At 44.3% G+C, this 25,808-nt stretch overlaps 1 protein-coding gene across 2 annotated transcripts in view; it reads left to right on the top strand.

Annotated features, from left to right (window-relative positions):
* VWA7 (von Willebrand factor A domain containing 7) overlaps positions 1–25,808 on the top strand; it is a 36,993-nt gene that overhangs the window by 4,517 nt on the left and 6,668 nt on the right. For both annotated transcript variants that reach the window (XM_063291291.1, XM_063291290.1), the window contains exons 2-11: positions 1,461–1,715; positions 3,222–3,503; positions 5,010–5,106; positions 7,483–7,596; positions 10,676–10,871; positions 14,396–14,565; positions 14,838–14,950; positions 15,772–15,888; positions 16,639–16,818; positions 18,057–18,234. In XM_063291291.1, the coding sequence (XP_063147361.1) occupies positions 1,476–1,715; positions 3,222–3,503; positions 5,010–5,106; positions 7,483–7,596; positions 10,676–10,871; positions 14,396–14,565; positions 14,838–14,950; positions 15,772–15,888; positions 16,639–16,818; positions 18,057–18,234 (1,687 nt within the window). In that variant the 5' untranslated portion in view covers positions 1,461–1,475. The remainder of the gene's footprint in view (positions 1–1,460; positions 1,716–3,221; positions 3,504–5,009; positions 5,107–7,482; positions 7,597–10,675; positions 10,872–14,395; positions 14,566–14,837; positions 14,951–15,771; positions 15,889–16,638; positions 16,819–18,056; positions 18,235–25,808) is intronic.

Raw genomic sequence — 25,808 nt, 5'->3', positions numbered from 1 at the left:
TCAGATGAAAAGTTATGTTAAAAATGTAAATGTTTGCTAAAAAGCTCTGTAATTGATTCACATCTCTCTTAAGCTGAGGTCAAGTCTTAGTGACTACATGAACAGATTTATGTAGTTTTCTTGCCACTGCCTTTTCCCCAAGACTTCTTTTTGAAAAATACCCAGTCTAGTTTATAGCCTGCGGATTATGGTGTAGTCTCCTACTGAAATACTAGTCAAGTCTGACCCTGTATAGCTTTTTATCAAGATCAAGCAAGGTCAGCTAAGGGCTGGTATCTGCTGTAGTTTGCAGTTGATCAGGATATATACCCAAAGTAGCAGACTTCTGTCAATAATAAAGTTACTTATCAACATAATTAAACATACTATCAACATAATCAAACATAGAAGGTAAAGGTAAAGGTTTCCCTTGACGTAAAGTCCAGTCGAGTCCGACTCTAGGGGGCGGTGCTCATCTCCGTTTCTAAGCCTTGGAGCCGGCGTTGTCATAGACACTTCCGGGTCATGTGGCCAGCATGACGACTCGGAACGCCGTTACCTTCCCGCCGAAGCGGTACCTATTGATCTACTCACATTTGCATGTTTTCGAACTGCTAGGTGGGCAGGAGCTGGGATTAACAACGGGAGCTCACCCCGCTGCGCGGTTTCGAACCGCCGACCTTCCGATCAACAGCTCAGCGGTTTAACCCGCAGCGCCACCGCGTCCCTTAATCAAACATACATAATCAAAAATACCTGTTTATAGGATTGTTATAAACTGTTGAAAGACACACCATTTTTAAATCAACAAGAATAAAAACTTTAGTTTCAAAATGTTACTGGAGCTACACAGACAGCGAAATGAACAGGCTGAGTGGGCTGTAATTCAGTGAGCCCAGTGATCAAACCATCACTCAAAATAGATCATTTGATCGTTTTGGTCTTTCTGACTGAAGTGATTATTCAAAAATAGCATTTCCCTCTTCCTGTCCCCATGTGGATTCTAAGAAAGCATAGCCCAACATTCTACCGTTGTGGCACGTCACTTAACATCACTACAACTCAAATGATGGTGTTTATTTGTGTATGCATTATAAAATGTGGGTTCAGAAAAGAGAGAACAATAACAGAAGCCAAATAAACCAAAAGCTGTTCAAAACCAGCTAAAAGAGTTGCTATTCTAGCATGTCCTAGAAAGAAAAAGTGAAAGTTATATTCTTATGCTCTTTCTATGTCTCAGCATCCGGTCCGCCGTTTTGAAGGACAGGGCTCAGCTTTAACCTTGTTCTTTGCTCAGACATCCTCTGTCCTTTCTGTGTTGGAAATCTGGAGTTGCTTTTCTTGCCCAATGAGAAGACTGCAGGGTGGGGTGGCCTGCAATGCTTGATGGAGCAAGGAAGGGCTGTATAACTGACTGCATGATGGCAGAACAGAAGTGGGAACATTAGCTCACACCAGTTCCCTTTCTTCTCTGTATTCAGATAAATGTATCCAATATGGACCATCCCATGGAGTGCCTTGGGCATCTCCTGTGGATGCTGATGTTGCTTCATTTGCCCCTGCAAGAAGTCCATGGATTTTTCCCCAACATCTGGTCTCGTACCGTAAGCTTCAGCTGGGGATCCATCACCCACCAGGACATGACCGAAGATGCAATTCTGAACATCACCCTTCGCCTCTTTATGGAGACACCTCACCCTACCAAAGGGAAGCACATCCAAGAAGAAGACTTTAAGGTGAGAGAAAATGGGACTTGGACACCTGAAAGGAACATGAGTTGAAGAGAACAGAGGTATCTGTAGCAAAGTGGGGCAAGTTATCGCAACCCTGCTCCTCAGTGACATTACTGCACTAAGCCCTCCTTTAATTGCCTGTGTCGTGATGCCACTGAGGGGTGGGACTTGCTCAGACATCACAGAAGTGCATCTCATTCTTTGCTTACCAGCAAAAAACAGGCAGCTTGGCCAGCTGACTTGTTTTTTGCTGGTAATTGCCAATTCTCAGTTGAGAACAGTTCCTTCATTATTGTAAGTGGCAGAGGGTGCTAGTGCTGTTACTGATATGTTCTGTTACACAACTTTCTAATGATTTGAAGCCTCCCTGGCTGCCCACACTATCTAATCAAAAGGCAAAGCCTAAAGGCAGGAGTCTCCTTCTGACGTCTTCCTCTGAGATCTAATTGAGGCCTGGGAAGCTGGGGACCATTGGAGAGACATGGTACAATCAAAGACAGGACATTCACAAACATATTTCTTGGAGCGGAGCCATGTTAGTCTACGATGTGAAGAATCAGGAGGAGTCTGGTAGCACCTTTTCTGACCAGGTTCTTCCATTAAAAGGCATAAGCTTTTGTGAGCTACTGCTCACTTCATCAGATGCATGGAGTGGCTTGACTGATGCAGGATTTAAATTGGGATGAGGCGGTGGAGAAGGAAGGGGAAGACAGGGTGGTCATGCAAATGCAAGTTATCTATGAGACAGGTTGGCAATGCCTTATCAATTTGCAATTGTAATGTGTTAAAAACCCACTGCATTTGTTGAGATCTTCTAAAATTGCTTGACACCTTTTGATCTATGTGAATTCAGCAATCTCTGGTGGTCACTTTGAGGTCTGCAACAGAGTGTCCTGGGAGGTTGAAATGCTCTGATATTATGTTGTCCCTGTTTTGAGTCCAGGTGTCAAATTTATGTCCATTAATTCTTTCCCACAAAGGTGGTCCCATTTGTCCTAAGTAGATCTGGAGGGGCACTGGAATCTAAATTTGTCTGCATCTTATGAGTAAGAAGTGCAAGAACACCATCCTTTGGTCCTGAAAATTTCACTGAAATGCTCTTTTGCATTGAAATGTTGATAGCCAAGTTTTTTCCCCACAACTTCGGTGACAATGAAAGGTCCAAAAAGGCAGGAGAGGAGGCAGGGCACTTGGGGCTTATGGCAGAGGGTGGGGCTTATGTCTCTTTAACAACTGTCCAGTATTGTTATGAAATATAATAATAAGCTTTGAAAAGTTGGAGAAGGTGGCATTTATAGGAAGAAGCTCATCTCTCCTGTGGTCTAGACTTGTTTGGAGTGGGGTCACCTACAAATTCAGTCCATCCATCCATCCATAGTATGCACTTCCATTGAGACCTAACCATTCTTTCCCCCTCAACACACTGTTCCTTCTCTATATTGCAGGGGGAAAACCATAAGGGCTTATCTAACACATTTTTAAATATTATTTCTGATTCCACTTCAACAGGGCAAGACCCTCTTGGCTGATGACATCTTTGCCACCTTCTATGGTCCTGAGGTGTCGGCCAAGCGTTTCCGTGGAGCCATCGCAGAGGTGGCCAATGCCAATGCTGCCATGGACTTTGTGAATACAACTCGGGATGACCCTGTTTTCCACTTTGATTCAGAGCTCATCAGCTCCACCAATGCCTGGCTGTTGCAGGTTCGCAAAGAGATCCTCCAAGCGGTGCGTTCTGAGCAATACGGCATCGCCCGAAAAAAGCTGGGACAGCTGCTCCATTCCTTGCAGGTATCCACCCAAATGTGCCGAACTCAAAATTAGGATAGCAGGGAACATGGCAGCCTTCTCGCTGGTAGCCCCAACTCTGTAGATGTGATGGTCTGTGGGAATATCCTTGAGAGACCAGAGGAGGAAGAGGCGCAGACTAGACAATGGTCAGATAAGAGGTGTTGCAGCCCACAGAAGAAATGTGGGCGTGGCGAATGTCTCAAAAGGGACCCTCCCTAGTTTCTTGGACCATAAAGGGAGGGGGGAGAGATGTGCTGTCCGACTTGCAAGATTCCCTTACTATAACCTAATAGAAAAGGTAGTCTTAGTTCTCATGGTTTTGGTTTCTTGCCTGGACTACCTCACAGGGCTGACAGTGGAATATCCTGCCCTCAGAAGTGCACATCCCCCCACCCCCGCTGATGAGACAGATAAAACCAGTTGTTGGTTGTGGGTGTCTATCCTGAACGTTTTTGCTTTTTGATGATGGGAATTCTTTTGGCCTTTGCTTTTGTCTCTATTTGTGTTGTACGATGCCCAGAGTCTGTGGTGGGTTAGTGTGCTTGGCTCGGTTTCGATTGAGCATTTTGTGTTCACCCAGCCATTGCCATTTGTAAATATTCTTTGATGACTTAGAGCAGTGTGTGAACGTGGTCATGCTGTGGGTTACTCATGGCGAAAGCAAACCATATCTTAGCACATGGTATCCGGTTACAGAATACAGGTAGTCCTTGTTTAGCAACCACAGTTGGGACCAGCAACTCAGTTGTTAAGCAAAGTGATCGCTAAGTGAAACTGCGATTGCTTACAACCTGACTTCAGCTTTCCTTTGCTTTACAGACCTGCAAAGGTCATAAATATGAGGATTGGTCGCCAAGTTACTTTTTCATCACTGTTGTAACTGTGAATGGTTGATGTGCAAGGCAGTTGCTAGGTGAGGACTACTTGTATGTGTAAGAAATGAGGCTAGCAAGGCTAGCCAGAAGAGTCTCCATGCTAGAGAGAGAACCATGGTATATGTGTTGCCTTCCAAGGCCATCAAGAGAATGACCAAGGATCTGTTGACTTGGAAAGGGAGGAGGAAAAAGCCTAGAATTTAAACCTGGAACCGTAAACCTATATAAGGGCTTTGATTTCTATGCATGGTAATGGATATATCTGTCTCTGTGGCTTCATTCTTGTCCAATGAAGAGACTAACTTTGCTGAGGCATGTCTGTAAACTTTCTGCCAACTATCCCATTCCAGAATAAGGTGTTAAGTATCTGGAGAGCCAAGAGTTACAGCTTTGCCTGGGAGAAGCATAACCAAACTCTCTTATATTGTTTACTATGAAACAGCACTTCCTCATCCTTTTGCCCTTTCAAATGCTCTTAATTTGCTGTTCTGCCAGCAGTATCGAAATTGCACATAAACAGCAAGAAGCTTAACCGGAGTTTGCTAACATTTAAATCCAAGTGGAGGTCTGCAATCAATAGTTTAGCAAAATAATAATGCAGGAGTTGCTCACCGTCTTTCTTTCTGGCTAGGATTTCTACAGCCACAGTAACTGGGTAGAACTTGGATATGAGGAAATACACCTGGACTTGGTTGAGCCGGGCCGTGAAATTAACTCTGTCGCTGAAGGTATGGGTTGGGTGTGATTTTTCTCTTTTACCTGGGTTTGCCTTAAAATGGGTACTGCTAGTGGGTATCAGCCCCGGATTCATTTAGAGGAGCCTATTCCCAGCCTGCTGGGAATTTGGCTGTTCAACTTGCACACGGTGACTCCGGGCGGCTTACAAAATTAAAATCCACAATACAAAAAAACCATCAACCCCCCCACCCCTCACGGCGGCTACAAACGCAATCAAATCAGACACTTGATCAGCTCTGTCTCAACCTGGGGTCCCCAGGCCTGCTGACCAAACCACATCTTCAGGGCCTTTCGGAAAAGTATCAAGGTGCAGGCCAGTCTTATCTCCGGAGGAAGGATGTGCCACAGGGAGGGAGCCACCACGGAGAAGGCCCTTTTTCGTGTGTTGCCTAGAAACTCAGGCATGCCAAGTTTGGCGTGGAGGTGATAAAAACTTGGTCCCTGAATTTTGGGGAGAGACTAACTTTGCAAGAGGCTTTTTGCCTACCTGAAAACACGAATCACACAGCAATTCAGGCAAAAGCTCTATTGGGGCGGGGGGTCAAGTCCTTTTAAAGGGTACAGAGACAAACAATACAAACATTCAGTATACGTGATACATCTTAAAGCAAGTAATCAAAGAATAAAAAACATTGATTACATGTGAGAATTGAACAATAGAAAACATTGAATCTAGATAACATGCCACAAGTGGCAAATTTATGGGTTATGTCACTCCCTTTCCCAGCCGGTTTTGTATCATCTTGAAACTTGCAAGTGTATTCAAGGACTTTCAGAATACGCTCTCTATTGGTTAGCTGCTGAAAAGTCTAGTTTTTGCACGTAAAAGAAAGAAAGGGTTTTGGGTAAAAGGAAAACATGGTTTCTTGAACTTGAAAAGAAGGCATGGATGCCGTGCTTAAATGCTAATATCACCTTTTTAAAAAAGCTAATAATGAAGCCTAAAAATTCCAGGTAACACCTGGACCCTTTAGAATAATACAAATTATTTGATTTCCATGGCCACCAATCTCAGACAAGTGACCCTGGGTGGTGAACAATCATAAAATCAGTTAAAACCAAACACATAATACAGATATATAGAATTATTTTCTCAGCTTATCTATATATCTATATATTTATATTTATATATAGATACATCAGGTAACCATAAATATCAATATAACCAGGAAACGGGGCCCCATAACACACTTGGGGCCCCAGGCACATAACCAGGTCTTCAGCCATCCTAATCTCTGGAGGGAGATTGTTCCAGAGGATACGGACTACAGCAGAGAAGATCAATTTATATAGCTGCCCATCTCAACAAATGATTCTGGGCGGCGAACGATATTTAATATAGAAGTTAAGCAATTACAATCACAACTACAAGAATTGAAACAGCAGCAGCCGAGAGAAATAATAGCACTCACTAACACAGCCAGGGGACGGTCCCTTCATATACACAGGGCCCCAGGCCTGGGTACAGCAGCAGTTCTTTAGGGCCTTACAAAAGGCCATCGGGTGGAAAGATGCAGAAATCCCCACAATGGAAGAATGGATGGTTAAATTAATGGAATTGGCTCAAATGGCGAAGTTAATAAGAGAAAACACCATGTCTGCATTTGTCTCTACTTGGCAACCACTTTTGGATTATTTGCTTGTGTCTGAAAAAAGTGAGGTTTTGCCCTTGGGCTTTGATGATTAAATGGTTTGATTTTATAGAAATAATGTTACTGAGGTTTAATTAATGGTAAGAGATTGTATCTGTATCATATGCATTTATATCTGCGTTGGAGAAGGTTGGAAGTCACTTTCTGTTTTCCATCTAATTCTGCACTTCTATCATTTTTCTTTTTTCCTTTAGTTCTGTACTCTATCTTTTCTATATTCTATATTTTGTATTTAACTATACTTTGAAAATTAATAAAATTATTTAAAAAAAATGCAAAAGGCCATCAGGGGCAGGGCCAACCTGATCTCCAGAGGGAGGATGTTCCAGAGGGCAAGTGCAACGGCCGAAAAGGCACGTCTGCTGGGCCCTGCCAGCCAATACTCCTTAGCTGATGGGACCGGGAGCGTGCCCATCCTGCCAGACCAGATAGGATGGGTAGAAACAACTGGGGAAAGATGGTCCCTTAAGCCACGAAGGGCTTTAAAGGTGACATCCAGCACCTTGAGGTCTCAGTCCATCTGGGAATTGCCAAGTTGGGAAAAGCTGGCAGGAGACTCCATGGAGGAGCTTGCCAAGTGAAGGCGTGGGAGAAGTAAAACTTGTGTTCACGGTGCGTTTTGCTGAGGCTGAGGATGGTCTCAGGACCCCTGCTCCCCTGCCTTTTCTCCCACCCCCTTTTTTATTTGACGGCATTTCTCTTGGACCTCCTCAGCTGGCGTCCAGACTTGCAGTGACTGCTCTGAATGGACCTGCAGAGGAAATCTCCTGGAAGATCTGGCTGTTTTGACTACAGGTTACTATGGTTCCCGTCCAGAAAAGCCTATTGGTATGTTTTTGTTGCCAGCCAAGGAAAAAAGGCTCTGTTTGGAAGCCAAGGAGATTTTTCCTCCCCTTAATGCTATCAAAGCCTAAAGCCTCATTTGTATTCGTATTGCATCCTTAGAGAGTTGATGCTAAAATCTTTGAGGAGAAAATGGGTTTCGGCACAGCATAGAGAAGGAATTTTTTTTCTCTCAAATCTCTTTCCTTGAGATGTTTCTTCTTCTCTCCAGCAGCTGCCTGTTTTATTTAGTTGGTGTCTGGTGTATGTGTGAGAGATCATTTTTATAGCAAGTTCCAATTACTGCTAGTGAATCTTTCTGCTTCAGGATTTGGAGGGGTTTTTTGTTCTGTGAAGCCTAGTGGAATCTTCCATATTGTTTCTCTGACCCAGGAAGAGAGAAGAATAGAAAAATGGTGGCTTCTAGCAAAATTGCTTTGTGGGTCAGTCTGAACCAGTGTTTCTCAACCTTGGCAACTTTAAGATGTGTGGACTTCAGCTCCCAGAATTCCCCAGCCAGACATGCTGGCTGGGGCATTCTGGGAGTTGAAGTCCACACCTCTTAAAATTGCCAAGGTTGAGAAGCACTGGTCTAAATAAATCAATTCCTTTATCATTCCATCCTGTCAAACATTCTGTGATTTCTTCTCCTTTTTTTACGCAAGAAAATCCGTTTTTTGTTTTTGCATGTAGCTTGTCCTAACAAATGCACCTTGTGCAGACTTGCTCAAAGGTTTGGGTGGGCGGGATGGAATTTTAGACAGCCTCTGGCTGTCAGGCTCCGTGAAGATGACATGACAGCCCTTTTAAAAAATATATTTATTTATTTATTATCCTGCCTCTATTATTTTTATAAATAACTCAAGGCAGCGAACACACCTAATACCCCTTCCTCCTCCTCTTTTCCCCACAACAACAACCCTGTGAGGTGAGTTGGGCTGAGAGAGAGGGACTGGCCCCAGGTCACCCAACCGGCTTTCAGGCCTAAGGCGGGACTAGAACTCTCCTACCACGCCTGATTGGCTCTTGGGCTGAGAGAGAGGGACTGGCCCAAGGTCACCCAGCCGGCTTTCATGCCTAAGGAGGGACTAGAATTCACCGTCTCCTGGATTCTAGCCCGGTGCCTTAACAGAAATTAGTGGGTGAGTTTCTTCTACCTGTCTTCCTAGCAAGGAAACATACATCCAGGGCCAAGCTGGAGGTGCAGCTAAATGCATCACATGAAAGCAGAAACTGGGTTTTTTAAAAGCTGCTAATAGCTGCTGGGTTTTTTTTAACTGCTCATAGCTATTGCGGGGGAAGATGATTTTTCGCTTGGAACATTTTGATGGATGGATTGATTATGTGCCATCAAGCCGTTGTGGACTCTTAGCAACCACATAGATCAGTTTTCTCCATGACGATCTGCCCCTAACGCTTGGAACATAGTGGGTTAGAAATGGAGAGATGAGCTGCACTCCCTTGGCCCGCATCCTGTCCAAATTTGCTGCAGTTGTTCCTCCTGCAGGCAAGGATATACCTTTGGGAACTTGCTTTCCCGGATTATTCATGGCAGCAGCGGAGTTGGCCCTACTGTTAGGCAACATGACTTTAGACAGCAGATATTAAAGATTACCACATGTTAGAGATCAGAGCCAACAAGATTCAGGTTGCCCTTTGACTGTGCTCCCCAGCCATAGTAGAAGACAGCTTCCTGTTCAGGGTTCTCTGCAGCTACGTGGGACAAGTTATAACCAGCCCTACTCTAGACTGACATCCCTGTGTGAAGCCCCTCCTTCGCCTGCTTGTGTTGTGATGCCGCTGTGTTGTGGGGCTGGTGCAGTGGCATTGTTGCAGATGCCCAGGCACCATGGAAGCCCAACTTGTTCCTTGCTTGCTTACAAAAAACAGGCCAGCCAGACCAGCTGGCCTGTTTTCTGTTGGCAATTGCCAGTTGCAAGCCAAGAGCAGACTGGCTGCAATCTGCCACTGCTGGTGTTTTTCTTTTGCCAGCAAGGAATAATTAAAGCATTTTTTTTTTTTTTGCTGCCCTCTGATGGATTTTTTCCCCCTGATTTCCTGGGAATCAAATAATATTAATTGATTCCACTCACTACCCTGTGGATTCCCTCACCCACATTACCAGTGCTGAAACAAGATTCTGTTAGCCGATTGATTAGTTTGCATTGAACAGTGGGAAGGGGTTATCCTGTCTTGTATTTTAGGCAGCAAACTATGGTGGGCTGTCCTTGTACAAGCCAGCAGTGGGTGGTACGCTGGGGGGAGAAAAGATTGATTAGCGTTTTCTTGCACACCAGGGTCTAGATAAAAAAAAATGGGAACCCTGCAGCAGTAACATTACTGTACAAAGAAATGCATCTTGTACATTTCCTGGACTTCAGTTTTGTGTCAACAGGTGGCAGCAGTTAGATGGCCTTGACTGATCTTAAAAGCTAAGCAGGATCTGCTCAAGGTGGTACTTGGATGGGGGAATCACTTGGGAACACCAGGACAGTTGGCAGGACTGGGAAGTTGAAAAACATCCTGAAAGAAAACAACCTCTTCTGTTAATACTTCCAGGAAAACTGTAAGGCTACAGTCCCCAAGAGTTGAGCTCTGAAAGAAATCACAGACAATGCTAGAAGTAGCTGATTTTCTTGAGAAATATCAGAGGACAAATGTGATAAAGTAACTGATAGATGTTTCTTGGCTCCGGACCTCTGAAATACAAGTGAGGATTGAATACAGTATGTCAGTCTCCTCATGCTTGGAATGAATGAATGAATGAATGAATGAATGAATGAATGAATAAAATCTCTGCAGAAAAAAGAATAAGCATGGCAAGGAAGAAAAGGCTGTGTAAAGGTGTGTGTAATACTCAGTTACGCCATCGCCCAATTATACTCGGATTGTTGCAATCCAAGAAAGAAAGAGCTATAAATCTACTCATTGCTCCTCTATGGATGAGGGACACTCCCATCCCTTTATTAATTTGACCAGTCTCCAAGCAGATTCTTCTACAGGAGTGGTATTATTCCACCCTGCTCCACCTTTACAGGTGAAGATGCTAGGCTGACTGTATATTTCCTCCTTCCTGTCTCTTCAGGGAAGTGCAGTCATGGTGGGAGGTTCGATGACAGCCGCCATTGGGAGCCTCGAGGTGGCATAAATAAGGACAGCACCTCCTTGTTCTTCTCACCTCACCATTATCTGCACCAGAAGGCAGCTTCTCTGGCCCAGGAGGCCTCCATACACTTCCTGGAGAAGATGTGGCGAGAAATAGGGAACAAGCAGTTCATGAGGTAATGTGGTCCATTCTTTAGGAATCTGAGGTTCTTGTGGTTTCTGCCTGTGGGTATGTTCTAAATGGGGATTGGCCGTAGGCAGCCCCAGGGCCATTTTTCTGAAGTCTCCAGAATTTCCTCTGATCGTTAGTCCTGAAATTAGTGACACAACTTAGGACCGTTCTACCTTGCTGCTCATGATTGGTCCAATTGGGGCAGGTTATAAATGTCATAAATAAATTAATAGAACACACCAATCTCTTTTGTGGTGAGCAGCATTCTGTAAAGTGCCCAAAAGGACTAAGGAATAGTGAGCCAAAGAAATTAAAGGCGTGAAATGAGAAAAAGAAAAGAAAACATAGTTAAAACTAGTTTCCAGCAACCCCATTTGCCATACCTCTTCATACCTTTCTATCTTTGCCAATTGTCCTTGCTTCTCCTATGTCTAAACACTGATTCGTACATCGCTTTTTTATTTTTTTGCTCTTTAAATTTCTCATTTCTTCCTTTCTGAGGATCTCACCGGCTCCTACCAGCCATGTTTCTCAATCTTCTTCCTCTCAACCCATTCTTTTTTTTTTTTGCTTATTTGTTCTGTGTTTCAATTCTCATTTGTTTTCTCTATATGACTACACCACATCAATACACTTCTTTCAAACTGTCACTCACTTTTGTATCAATCCACATTCTTTCATTATTCATTCTTGACCCTTTCTCCTCTTGTTTCCATACGCATGTTTCTTAAGTACCCCTTTCCCATTATATTCAAATTTCTTTTTCTGGTCATCCTCACTTTTCACTGACACGTAACAAAGCAAGCAGAAGTTTCCTTGTATACCGAGCCAGCTAGGCTTCTTTAAATAAACATTAATTCCCCACATTTTCAGTTCTAGTGATGATCATTAATTCCTCATAATAGCCCACATGCTGTTTACTACATGGATTGAAGCATCTGTGCCTCTGGAAAACTGGGGAATTGGCTGGCTGGGGAATTCTGGAAGTCCACACATCTGAAAGTTAACCAAGGTTGAGAAACACTGCTTTAACAGTTGCTGTAAATTAGTTGAGATAACAGCCATCAACATAGCTTTGTCTGTATACAACAATACACAACTTTCATGTCCCTGACCAACACACCTTAATGTCTCAAGTATCTCCTAGAGGTTTATCCATAAATACATTAAACAGCGAAGAGGACATCACAAATCCATGTCTATTCTTTCCTAAGATCTGCTCATAACACTACCAGAAATGGACTGTCCCATGTTCAGAACCAGGCATCACCTTTCTATCCTTCACTAATTCTTTGGGTCTTTCATCATAAATAGTCAAATCAAGTTTGCTTTTCAATTCATCCCTTCACCATGTGTATATATGAATAAACTTATGTCTAAATAAGCCAGTTTGGTCTAGCGGTTAAGGCAATGAGCTAGAAACCAGGAGACTGTGAGTTCTAGTTCCACATAAGGCACAAAAGCTGGCTGGGCGACTTTGGGCCAGTCGCTCTTTCTCAATCCAACTCACTCACAGGGTGGTTGTTGTGGGTAAAGTAGGAGGAGGAAGGAGTATTAGGTATGTTCCCCGCCTTGAATTATTTATAAAAATAATAAAGGCGGGATAGAAAATAAATAAAAATAAATAAATAAATGTTCTGTCTGAAGCAACAGATCCTTTTTTACACAGATTCTCGCCCAGCAGTTACAATTCTCATTCATTCTTGGGTCTCTGAATGGCCCAGTCCCTCCTGGTCTCATTCCCAGCCATGTATAAAATCAGATTTAATGTCACTTAAAAGACATAGAAATCCCTATAATTTTTATCCTGGAAAAATGAGGGGGGAAAAGTGGCACCCGCTTTAAATAATTACACCATCCACTGTGACTCTTGTACTGTCAGACAATATTAAGGACAATCTTCGGCTTCAAAGGATGCCCAACCCTGGTTTTAACTTCCCCTTGGGCCAAGTTAAATAGTGCACCTGCAGGGGGAGAATTATAATTGGATTATTTGTTGATCAACTGTGAATGACCAGTGATGTATCAGTTGATGCCAGTTTACCATCTTTCCAACCCTGCCCTTCACCATGCCTGAATAAGGGTTTATTTTTTTCCCTCCCAGCTAAATTTGGTCTTTCACATCTCTTACTCAAGTGTGCTATTTTGCAACATTCTATTTCTGACAGATGCCCCTCCCTGAATCCTTAAAATGTTCACGAACCTTCTCTAGCACTGAAGGTGCTCAGTACCAGTACTGAATATGACCAGCAGCAATTCACAGGTGACAAGCATAGAATCATAGGGTTGGATGAAGACCTTGGAGGTCTTCTAGTCCAACCCTCTGCCCAAGGCAGGAGTCCTCATACCATTTCGGACAAACGGTTGTCCAATCTTTTCTTGAAAACCTCCAGCAATGGAAAACCGGCAACTCCGGAAAGCAAGCTGTTCCACTGCTTAATAGTTCTCACTATCAGGAGATTCCTCCTTGTTTCCAGGTTGGATCTCCCTCTGACGAGCTTTCGCCCATTGATTCTTGTCCTGCACTCAAGTGCTATGGAGAATAAATACAAGACAATGTTAAACCTGTTAGATGCTGGGCTCTTTTTAATTTACTGGCCAATTGACAACCCTAAGAGGGAGTTGGGCTTGACTAGGAAATAGGACAGGACTAAGCTGGATGAAGCAAATGACACAAGGGTTGATGTAAAGCAAATTATGAAGTTTATGACTAAAGTACTTTATGACTCAAAGGTTTTTTGTTTTAATTATCTAAGATTGGGATTTATTCTATGACCCGTTCTTATCTGTTGATGTCCAAGAGGCTCCTTCTAAATCTGGCTGGATATTTATTAAGATCCAATCTTTGGCTAAAATTTGATCATACCAATTCGTCACTACCTACACCTCATTCTGAAGGTTTCCTGCAAATCTAGCACTCAGATTAAATGTTAGGAGAGTTTGGAACTTTGAAATACTTTGAACAGAGATGGTCACGTGACTGTTGTTATTATCCATCAAATCAACACTGACTCCTGGTGACTACAGGAAGAAGTTCTTGCAGTTTTCTTGGCAACTTTCCTGGAAGTGACTTGCCAGTACCTTCTCTCTAAGGCTGAGAAAGAATGACTGGCCCAAAGTCACCCAGCTAGAACTTCTAATGACTTGTAATCCAGTACCTTTAACCACTATACTAGCTTGTTATACAACAGGATTAAAATCTGACAATCTTTTAGGGCATTTCTAACTTCAATTAATCTTTAATTGGCTGAAGCTACAGATGGCTTAGTAAGTTGGAGACCTTCCCCCTGTACATTTCCAGAGACCCAGACTGGTTCATCACACTAAGTCACACTTGGTTGAATAAAGCACAATTGGTTGTCCTTGCGTAGCCTGGTAAGCCATAATCCCTATTTTACAGACCAGAATGGCTAGGTTGACACACTATGCTAACCCAAGCCCAGATAAACCACATTATGTCTTAGCATCATGTATGAATCTGTCCTAAAGAATAATTGTTAAATCATAGTTCCCGCTATTTTGTTGAAGGTTGCTAGATATTAGTCCAACCACAGGCCTGAGCTTTGTTGTGGACACCACTGGAAGTATGGGAGAAGAAATCAGTGCTGCTAAGTTTCAGGCACGGGAGATCATCGAACGGCGCCATGGCACCCCTCAACAACCAGATTTTTACCTCTTGGTGCCTTTCCATGATCCTGGTAAGGTTCCTGAGATAGGCTTTTTCAGTAGAATTTCATAGTTATATCACTCGCTCGTTAACTTTGTCCCCTGCTTTACAGCTAGTAGAATACAAAGTTAAAGTGCAGAATACAAAATAAAATATAATAATAACCGCTTCGCTTAGCAACTGAAATTCTCATCCCCATTGTGGTTGTTAAGCAAGGACTACCTGTACCAGATGTCTGTGTGAATTGGTCATTACACTCACACACACACTCTCTCTCTCTCTCTTTCTCTTTCAACCTTCTAGGTTTTGGTCCCGTCAGTAAGACCAGTGACCCTGAAGAATTCTGGAAAGTCTTGGACGCCATCAGCCCTCTGGGTGGTGGGGATGAGCCAGAAATGTGTCTTTCTGCTCTGGAGGTAGCATTCATGAAACACTGCTGTATAATACAGAAATATTGCTGTATAATTTTATAGATCAGAAGTTCTCATCCAGTCACGGTGCATTTAGTAATCCAGTCCTGGTCAAAGTAGCTTAAAAACATCAGAAATCCATAAACCACATGCAGATCAAATGTTGATTGTTTTCCAATCTTTCTATAGGCTTTCTAAATAGAGTTTGCATGGATCACAGTCTGAGTGTACCCTTTTCATGATATCGTTCCAGTGCAGTCTATTCTCTCTCTTTTTTTTAAATAGCAGTCGAAATAGCTTTTTCAATAGCTGATCGTAGTAGTCTGTGGGTTGAGTCGTGGCAACTGGATTTCTTTCTGTTTGGTAGAAACGTTTTGCTCCTTGTCCAAGCAGCTTCTTCAGTCTGGGCCCAACGTTTCTACCAAAAAGAAACAAATCTAGTTGCCATGACTCAACCTACAGCCAATTCCACCTGGATGACTGAGAATCTTCATTGACTGATCCTAGTAGGGATCATGGTTTTCATAATGATTGGTTGATGAGTGATTGATTGATTGATTGATTGTGCACCATCAGGTTGATGTTGACTGTTAGCATCCACATAGACTTTCTCCAGAATGACCTGTCCCCAGCCTGTCCTTCAAGTCTACCCATCACCACTGCCATCAAGTACATCTACTTGCTGCTGGTCATCTTCTTCTCTTTTCTTCCACCATCAGTGTCAAACATGTTTTTTTTAATGTTGTATGCCATTGTAGCTAAAGAAATAAATACTGTGCTTAGTGGGTGTATATGAATCTTGCTTGTCTTCCTTGTTTCTTACTTAGCTTGCCCTCCAGAACTCACCACCCTATTCTGAGATCTTTGTCTTTACTGATGCATCTGCTAAAGATGCTCATCTAAAGAACAGCGTGGAGTCCCTTATTCAGGAAAAGAAGTGCAAGGTCAGCTGGGCCTCTTACTTTCATCAAACAGTTTTCTTCTTGGTATATTTCTTTCCAACTGTGCAGTACGCCAATGCAAAATACACCAGCCTCTTCCTCCCAGCGTCCCAGGAAGTTTTGTACTGGGGTGACACTGTGGTGCTGTGGTTAAGGGGCCAGTCGTATGGGTGTTGGGGTGGTGGTGGCAGGGGGGAATGATGACACGTGTGTGATTGCATCGTCACACAAATGTTGCAACTTACATACTTGCATCAGCCATTGGGACACAAGTATGTAATGGCAACAGTTGGGTGATGACATCGCTGTGGGCATGTTAGCATATTGGACTCATCACAGTTAAGTTTGCTGCAAATGCTGCTGGTTGGACTCAGGGCTAGGAAGAACAGGGTTCAAGTCCATCCTCAGTTATGGAAGCTGATTTGGGGCCAGTAAGTATCTTTCAGCCGAATCTAACTGACAGAGTGGTCATTGTGGGAAACAAATTGGAGAAGACATACATCATCCTGAACTCCTAGAAGAAAGGTTGAATATAAATCTAATGACAAAATGAAAACAAACAAAAAAACCCTAAATATTAATCCAGAATTGTATACTCTCCATCCCCAGCACTATTTCTAAACACCAAGTTGCCATTTTCATGCAAAATCTATCCATATTTCTAAACCATTTTGATCCACAAATTCTGTATTTAGAATATTCTGGAGTCTGGATCTTAAGCCTGGGATGCTTTCTTTCTCAACCTCATATCAGGTGACCTTCCTAATCACAGAAGACCCATCCAAGACCCGAACAAAGCGGGAAACGCTTGCCCCGGACCGATTTGACTTGTACGTGCACTTGGCTCACGGTTCAGGGGGCCAGATTATATTTACAGACAACGATAACATCCGGCGGATGGCTGAGATTATTGGTGAATCCAGCTTATCTTCGGTAATGGCAAGGTGCATGTCTGCATATATGTGTGTATGCTCTGCCTATATACTTTTTAAGGGAGATCATACTTAGCTCATTAATTGACTATAGCCCTCTTTTTTGGATTGATCAAACTCTTAAATATAATTTCATTTGTGCTTTTTGTCATGTTTTTTGCAATTTATCCTAGAGTGGAAGTATTTTTCATTAATCATAATGGTTTTGGAAGCACCTGTTGCATCATTTCACAATCCTAATTTTTGGAAGCAGTGGCATAGGGGTAGTCAAAAAAGTCAAGATCGTGGCCATGACTATACCATGATCAGAGCCCTGGCCTTTATGTGACACATGTAAAAAAGGGTGTGGCTTTGATCACATGACCAAGCTGCCATCTTGAATTTTTGACCCCCATAGATGCCCCTATTCTGAAGTCACTTTACTTCCTTTTTTTGCCATTGTTGTGAGTTATATAGTTCTTAAAATAATTTTGTTCCTCTTAATATTTAGATTATTTAGAATATAAATTCTCTGTTGTTTTCCATTGTAATCATTATTGTTTTGTTAATTGATCCCTTCCTTTAATATCTGTTTTGTCATCTTGTTTTACATGACTTCCAGTCCCAGGAGGGTGGAAACCTCATACATGGGGGCTCGACATAATGTAACATCTGTATCTCTGCTCTGAGAGTTTAAGGCAGTGGTTCTCAAACATTTTGGTCTCGGGACCCCTTTACATTCTTAAAAATGATTGAACTTTGGTTTATGGGGGTTATATCCATCAATATGTGCTTTTTTTTAATCCGTTCAATCATGTTCAATTCTTGGTGACTTCCTGGACTACCTGCAATTTTCTTGGCAAGATTTCAAGAAATGGTTTGCCATTGCCTCCTTCCTAGGGCTGAGAAAGAGGGACAGGCCCAAGGTCACCCAGCTGGCTTCATGCCTAAGGCAGGACTAGAATTCACAGTCTCTCAGTTTCTAGTCTGGTGCCTTCACCACTACACCAGACTGGCTCTCTATGTACTGTATTAGTATTATTGGCAGGATATAAAGGATGGATGGATGGATGGATGGATGGATGGATGGATGGATGGATGGAAGGAAGGAAGGAAGGAAGGAAGGAAGGAAGGAAGGAAGGAAGGATGGAAGGAAGGAAGGAAGGAAGGAAGGAAGGAAGGAAGGAAGGAAGGAAGGAAGGAAGGAAGATTTCCCCATTTGATAGCTCTTGACTGATGGAAAGCATCCTACTTTTCTAGATGACTCTCTTTCGCTACCACAAAGGAAACATCTTGAGATCTAAAGGGACTCGATGGAGGACAAAGAAACAGGCTCCCCAGTTGGTAAACCACCAGTTCTGGATTGACAGTTTGGTGGACCACGTGGTTGTGACCATCCAAGGTGCCGTGCAGTTCTTTGAAATACGGGACCCCACAGGTAGTGATCTATCTTCTCCCTTAAACTGATTTGCTTTCATAGGTCTTGTACTCTTTTTAAAACCCTTTTATACTTCGTAAATCGTTTCTTCTTCTTAGTTTTGGGGGGAACAAATGTGTAGGGTTAAGATGCTGGGCAAGCAGTGGGGAGATCAGATTCTACCCCACCCTCAGCCATGGAGGCTCCCGGGGGGCCTTGGGCTAGTCCTTCTTTGTCACAGGGTTGTTGGGGAAAAAATAAGAGGAGAGAGAGAGCGCTCTGTATTTCACCTGAAGCTCCTGTACAAAACGTGGCTTATGTTATCTCACAAATGAATATTTATTTATTTATTTTATTAAACGGATTTCCACCCCACCATCACAACTGGGGGGAAAAAAAACCACTCTGGTGACTCACGTAGAATAAATGACACCGTTTACATATCCACAGTACGATGGACAAAGCTGACAGACTTAAAAAAAGAGTGACACTAAACAACAGAAGAAAAACCACAACCACAACAACAACAACAACAATAATAATATAAAAGCGGAAAATAAAAAAGAAGGCCACACCAAATCAGGGAAAGGCTCGTCAAGACAACTTGGTTTTCAGCAGTTTTTGAAAAAGTGACCCAGAGGGGGGTCGACCTAATTTTCAAAGGGGGGCTATTCCACAGTCTCAGCAGCTACAGAGAAGCAATGACTCCACGCTAAGAAGTGAGGAACGTGCAGCAGTTTCTTCCTGGTAGATCTCACTGGTTGGGCTGGTCCTGGACGGAGTAGATGGTCCTGCAAGCTTTATAGGTGAAAACTAGTACCTTAAGTTGGACTTGGAAACCAACTGGTAACCAATGCAGGGCCTGCAGAACTGGTGTGACCTGCTCCCAGTGCCAGGAATCAGATAGTATGTGGGCTGCTGCATTTTGCAGCTCCAAGAAGAGCAACTGAGTGGTGCTGAGGGCACAGGTTACCGTAGAATAAATAAAATCCCCCACAGAAATACTTATTTATTTATTTCTCAGATTTGTACTACCCCACATCTCCCCCCAAAGAGGGACTCTGAGTGGTTTATATACATGAGAAATATACATGCAATAGCCTGTAGGTTTATCTGTTTTAAGGAACATCATAGAACAGGGGTGATTGGACTCAACTGCAGAGAATACCTGAACTTTTTGGAAATGCATAAGGAAATCAGTAGTATCGGAAAGCTCACCTGGAAGACATCTTACCTGCTAATTCAGATCTTCAGGTTCAGAGCTATGCTTTTATTTTTATCCTGGTGGTTGGTGAGTACTCTAAGGCAGCCTTCCCCATCCTGGTTCCAGGAATGTAGAAGCTGGAAGGCTCCATTTTAGCAAGGTTGTTGAGACAGAGGGGCTCAGTTGATGATCAGGTGTGGCTGTCCTCCTTAAAAAAGGTTCTGCAGTCCTGCTGTACGCCATAAATTATGGTTTACAAACAATAATGTCTGAATTTACAAATGCTGAGCCCAAACCAAGCATCCCACATTAAATCTTAGCTACTAAGCCTTGGCACAATGATATTTTAATTTGGAACTTCTTAATCCTAACATGTCACACTAGCTGAAGGGGAATGATGTGTGATAAAAAGATCTTTCTGTGAAGATCTGGTGTGGGGAAGCAAATTTGGATTTCCCGTGTGTTCCTTTATGCTCCCATGCATGCTCTTTTGGTACATAGATAAATGAAAATGCAATGACACCTTGAGTCTCAAGACTGAAGAAACCTAGGCTGAGATAGGACAGTGCTTCCTGGTAGTAGTTGCAAAGAGTGTGAATCAAGAACTTTGCTCAGTCTCTTAATTATATAGGGGTTCCAGCTCCAAGGATCAATTCCCATGATATGGGGATCCTAGTTGCAAAATAGGGAAGCTGGAATGTGGTCCATCTTACCTGCTGTCACAAACACCCCTTGACACTGGTTCTCTGGGTTATTTTCCCCCAAGGATTGAATCCGAAACTGGAATTGGAATCTTCTGGTTTCCAGGCGAACCCAGGAATGGGCAACCCTTGAGGGCCAAGGACCGTGCATCACATTTTTGGGGAGTTTTTGGGGGAGTTAAGGATTCCAGAGTTGATGAAGCCACAATACATAGGTAGATAGGAGTGGCTTTGAGGGGGTTTCTGGTTTTTTTAAAGAAATATATGCTTATTGTACAGTTTATGTAACGATTGCCTAAACCCAAATACTCAGTCTCACAAGCTCGGGCTTAAAGATAACTGATTTATTAAAGGAATAGTATGCAAATACAGAGAAAGCTGAGAATGAGCAAAAGCGCGCCAAATACAAACTTAAAAGCTTTGCTTGTAAGCAGATCCCGCCCCATCGCCCGTCAGGACGCTCCCCCTCCCAGGTGCTAGAAGCTGTTAGACGCGCCTGGGAAAGTAACCTTGAACAGGAGCGCAAACCCAAACATGCATTCCAAGCCCTCCAAACAACGGAGGGCGAAGGAATGGAAAAACCCCGGGCGAAGGAACACGGAACAGAAGAAGACATGTGAAACGTTACAATGTTAACCAGACATTGGAATGGGAACATGACATATTGCCCCCCCAAAAGAAACTAAGGAGCCGGCTTGTCAGGATAGGCAGAGTGGAATTGGGTGACGAGATGAGGGGAATGGACGTCTGGAGCAGCAACCCATTCAGGATGAGGGAAATGTTTCCAGCGGACGAGGTACTGTAAGCGGGAGCGTAGGCGGCGGGAGTCGAGGATGGATGCCACTTCGAAGTGTTGCTGGTTGTCAATCATGAGGGGAGGTGGAGGAATGGGTTGTGGATGCCAACGGTCCGACGACAGGCAGTGTTTGAGTAAACTACAATGGAAAACAGGGTGTAAACGTTTAAGGTTGTGGGGCAAATCAAGTTTAAATGTAACAGGGTTGAGCTGAGCAACAATTGGAAAAGGGCCGACAAATTTAGGGCCAAGTTTCTTAGACGGTTGTGGAGACTTAATAAATTTAGTTGATAAGTAGACTTTATCCCCGACCACAAAGGATGGTTCCGGGGAACGCTTTGCATCGGCATGGCGTTTATAGGCAGCCTGGGCATGGTGAAGAGCCAGTAGAATATTAGACCATGAGTCTTTAAGAGAGTCTGCCCATTCAGCAAGGGTGGCTGGTAGCGGTTGAGGATGAGGAAGTTCAGGAATAGGAACAAAGTCACGTCCAAAAACTGTTTTAAAGGGAACTTGGCCAGTGGTTTGATGAACGGAATTGTTGTAAGCGACTTCAGCAAATGGGAGTAAATCGACCCAGTTGTCTTGTTGGTAGTTAACAAAAGCCCTGAGATATTGTTCCAATGTAGAATTAACCGCCTCTGTAGATCCGTCCGTTTCCGGATGCCAGGCGGTGGAAAGCGACTGTTTTGTACCTAAAAGTTTTAAAAATGCCCGCCAAAATTTGTGACGTAAATTGTGTACCTCTGTCACTCACCAAACGGGCGGGGATACCGTGGAGGCGGTAAACGTGGATGAGGAAGAGGCGTGCCAGCTGTTGGGCGGTGGGGATAGAAGCGCAGGGGATAAAGTGGGCTTGTTTGGAGAAAAAGTCTTTGACGACCCAAATGACAGTTTTGCGTTGACTAGGGGGTAGATCAACAATAAAGTCCATGGAGATATCCTGCCAAGGGACAGATGGAGTGGCAACAGGTTGAAGGAGACCTTGGGGTTTCCCTGGTTTGCGCTTTATCGCCGCACATACAGGGCATGCAGTGACATACTCCTTTAAATCCTTGAGTAAAGTTGGCCACCAGAATTGCCGGCGAACAAGGTGTAAAGTTTTTACGTAGCCAAAGTGTCCAGCTAGCTTGTCATCGTGGCAGCGCTGGAGGATGGGTTTTCGCATTGCCTCGGGGATATAGAGACGATCGTTGCGCCAGGCAAAACCATCGGTGAAAGTTAAAATGTGTCTATTGGTTTGCAACCAAGTATCTGTTTTTAGGTGGGAAAGCAACTGTTGTTGCAAATCGGAAGGAATTGACAAGTGTGGCGAGCGGCTGGAAGGCAAAGCGGCTGGAGGCTGATTTGCTTGCGCTCGGGTCTGGCTGCGAGTTACTGCCGCCAAACTTAATTGTTTGTCGGTCCAGACGGTACCTTGGACCGTTGGCCCTGGGCCAGCATCTTGGGGTCTGCGTGAGAGTGCATCAGCTAAAAAGTTTTTCTTGCCAGGTATAAATTTAAGGGTGAAGTCGAAGCGGCTGAAAAACTCAGCCCAGCGGAGCTGTTTGGGACTGAGTTTTCGACTGGTGCTTAGAGCTTCCAGGTTTTTATGGTCAGTCCAGACTTCAAAAGGGATTGAAGTGCCTTCCAATAGGTGTCGCCATGTTTCTAAAGCCGTTTTTACAGCAAAAGCCTCTTTTTCCCAAACGTGCCATCTTCTCTCTGTTTCAGTGAATTTGCGAGAGAGGTAGGCACAGGGTTTTAAAGCGGCAGATTGGTCAGCTTGTAGCAGAATTGCTCCTATGGAAAAATCCGAAGCGTCCACTTGTAGAACGAAAGGTTTAGAGGGGTTTGGATGCTGTAAAATTGGTTCTGTGGTAAAGATTTGTTTGAGCGCTTCGAACGCTTGCTGACAGGCTGGAGTCCATTTAAGGAGTGCGCCTGGGTTCTTTGAACGTCGCGTATCCCCCTGTCCTTTAGTTTTTAACAGTTCAGTAAGGGGGAGGGCGATTTCTGCAAAATTTTGAGCGAATGCCCGATAGAAATTAGAGAATCCAAGGAAACTTTGTAATTGTCTCCTGGTACGGGGAGGCTCCCATGCTACAATAGCTTCTACTTTTGCAGGGTCCATTTCAATGCCCTGAGCTGAAATTCGGTACCCTAGGTAATCAATTTGCGACTGATGAAATGCACATTTTGACAATTTTGCGTACAACTCTGCCTTTTTCAACTTAGCCAGTACCTGACTCACCAAGTGGATATGTTCTGACATGGTTTCAGTATAAATCAATACATCATCCAAATATACCAGTACCCCCTTAAATAGGTGGTCATGCAAGACTTCATTGATTAGTTGCATAAAAACCCCAGGTGCCCCAGACAAACCGAATGGTAAGACCTTATATTGGAAAGCCCCAAGAGGACAGTTAAACGCTGTTTTCCACTCATCCCCTTTCCTTATGCGAATGCGAAAATACGCTTCTCTCAAATCCAGTTTTGAGAAAATTTTGCCCCTGGCCAGATGTGATAACATATCTTTGATCAGGGGCAAAGGATATTTATTTAATATTGAGACCGCATTGAGCCCGCGGAAATCGGTACAAAGCCTTAAAGACCCATCCTTTTTTGGCCGAAATAGGACAGGAGCTCCTACCGGGGAATTTGCCGGCTCAATGAAACCTCTAGCCAGGTTTTTGTCGATGAACTCCCTTAGCGTGGTAAGCTCTTTGGGAGACATGGGGTATATTTTTGGGTGAGGCAATTTTACATTTGGTAAAAATTCAATGGCACAGTCCGTTTTCCGGTGGGGTGGTAAGCGATCCGCTTCCTTTTCCCCAAATACTTCAGCAAACTCCTGATACTGATTGGGTAGTCCCTCAAGAGGTTGAAGCGTTTGTACAGTGGTATACGCTACCCCTCCACCCTCCATGTCCTCCAGTAGGTCCTTTTCGGGTACTTTATAAAATCCATCTGCAAACGTCACAGTTCTATGTAGCCAGTTGATGAAAGGGTTTTGTTGCACAAACCAAGGCATCCCCAAGATTACCAGAGGACCCCCCACTGGAGCTACCACAAATGGCAGCTTTTCCTGATGGGAGCCCATCTGCAAGGCGACCAGTCCCGTGGAAAGATTGACTGCTTTCCCTCCCGCCATAGTTCCATCCAATTGGGTGAAAATCATGGGTCTTGGCAAAGGGAACGTGGGCAGTTCCAGAGCCGCTACTACATCAGGGTGCATTAGGGAACGGGAGCAACCCGAGTCTAGCATGGCCCACACTTCCACTGTTTTGGTTTTTGAGCTCAGTTTAACTTTAACAGTCAGTGTGGGGAAGTTTCCACTCACCGAATCATGGTTACGCCCGGTTTCTTCCACCTGCCCTAGGGCGCCCTTCAGGGCAGGTGGTAGGCTTTTCCCGCCGGCTGCTCGAACTGCAACTCTTCCTCCTCTTCCCCGAAGGGTAGGTCGGAGGGGTCCAGTTCCGCGAGGGCTGCCTTCAGTTTCCGCGGTGGCACAGGAGCAGACGTCTTTACCGTGGGTTTCGTCTGTCGTTCCTCTGGACGGCGTCTCAGGCACGACGTGGCTCGATGCCCTTCTTTCCCACATCGGAGGCACTGACCCTTGGAGAACCGTTGTTCCCTCTCTTCTTCCCAGGTTTTCGGTTTGGGGCGGCTGGCAAGTCCAGATGTGCGCGCCCCTCTAGCGAGACGTGTTTGTCTAAGCTCTTTGGTATGGGCATAGGTTCGTAGGGCATTTTCTGCGCTTCCTGCCAACTGAATCCACCCATATAGCGTTTTAGGGTCATCTCTGCCCAGAGCCCATCGAAGGATTTCGGGTTCAAGCCCCTGCTTGAACAATTCGATGATTGTTGGCTCGGACCAGTCTTCCACTTTTCCTGCCAAAGCTTTAAACTCCAACGCATATTTGGCAACTGAGAGGGACCCTTGGTAGATTTTCCGCAGGTCATTTTTGGCCGTTTCTTGAGCTAGGGGGTCTTCGAAATGCTCCTTAAGTGCCCACAAAAAGTCATCGAAGTCCTCTAACTCAGTTGCCTCAGCTTGGCATAGTTGCACATACCAATCCGCTGCCTTTCCTCTCAGCTTGTTGGCAATGAAATTGACCTTGCCATGTTCAGACCGAAAGTTTCGACCCCAATCTTCAATGTAGTGCTTGGCATTGGTAATAAAGAAGGAGAGCGTTGTGGGATCCCCATCGAACTTCACTCCAAATGGTGGGAAGGTTCTTGCCGGCTCAGCTGGCTGTGGCGGTGCCGCGAATGTCAGCGTGCGCCGAGCCCCCATGGGTGGTCGATCCCTAGGAGGTCTTGCCTCTCGCTCCCCCCCTTGACGGTCTGATCGAATCTTGTTTCTCCCCCGGGTCGACATGGTACTATGTCTGGGGTACTGTGACGGCTCTTCTTCCCAATCCTCCGGGGTGGGCTCTACCTCTCTGGGTAGATCCTCTTTGGGTAGATCCTTGAGGATCGTCACTATTAAATCCATTTTATCTTCTAATGCCCTCATACGGGCCGGAGTGACCGGCTCCTCCGAGGGTTGGTTGGTTACCACCACCCGCGGTGACAAGGGGACTTCATGCTCCCAGGTCAACTGTGGAGACCCCCTCCCCTGTACTCTTTCCATGACAGTTCTATGTTCACTCCTGAGACTCTCCTGCATGGATATCAGCAGCTCGTCCAATTGGATATCTCGCAACTCCCGACGTGCTGCTCTTTGCGCTCTCGAAGTTAGCACTGGCCGACTTTTGGCCGCCTCCCGCTCTTCTTCGCTTCCCTCACTTGCGCGAAGTTGAGGTTCTGTCATCGCTAGCGTTCCCTCTTATCCAATGATTGGATGGGGCTAGCGGTAAATGGATAAAATGATTCTCAGCTTTATGTAACGATTGCCTAAACCCAAA

Source organism: Candoia aspera, chromosome 2 (genome assembly GCF_035149785.1).
Source record: "Candoia aspera isolate rCanAsp1 chromosome 2, rCanAsp1.hap2, whole genome shotgun sequence".
Lineage (NCBI taxonomy): Eukaryota > Metazoa > Chordata > Lepidosauria > Squamata > Boidae > Candoia > Candoia aspera.
Note: the sequence above shows the minus strand (reverse complement) of the source record. Positions and strands in the feature narration are given on the sequence as shown.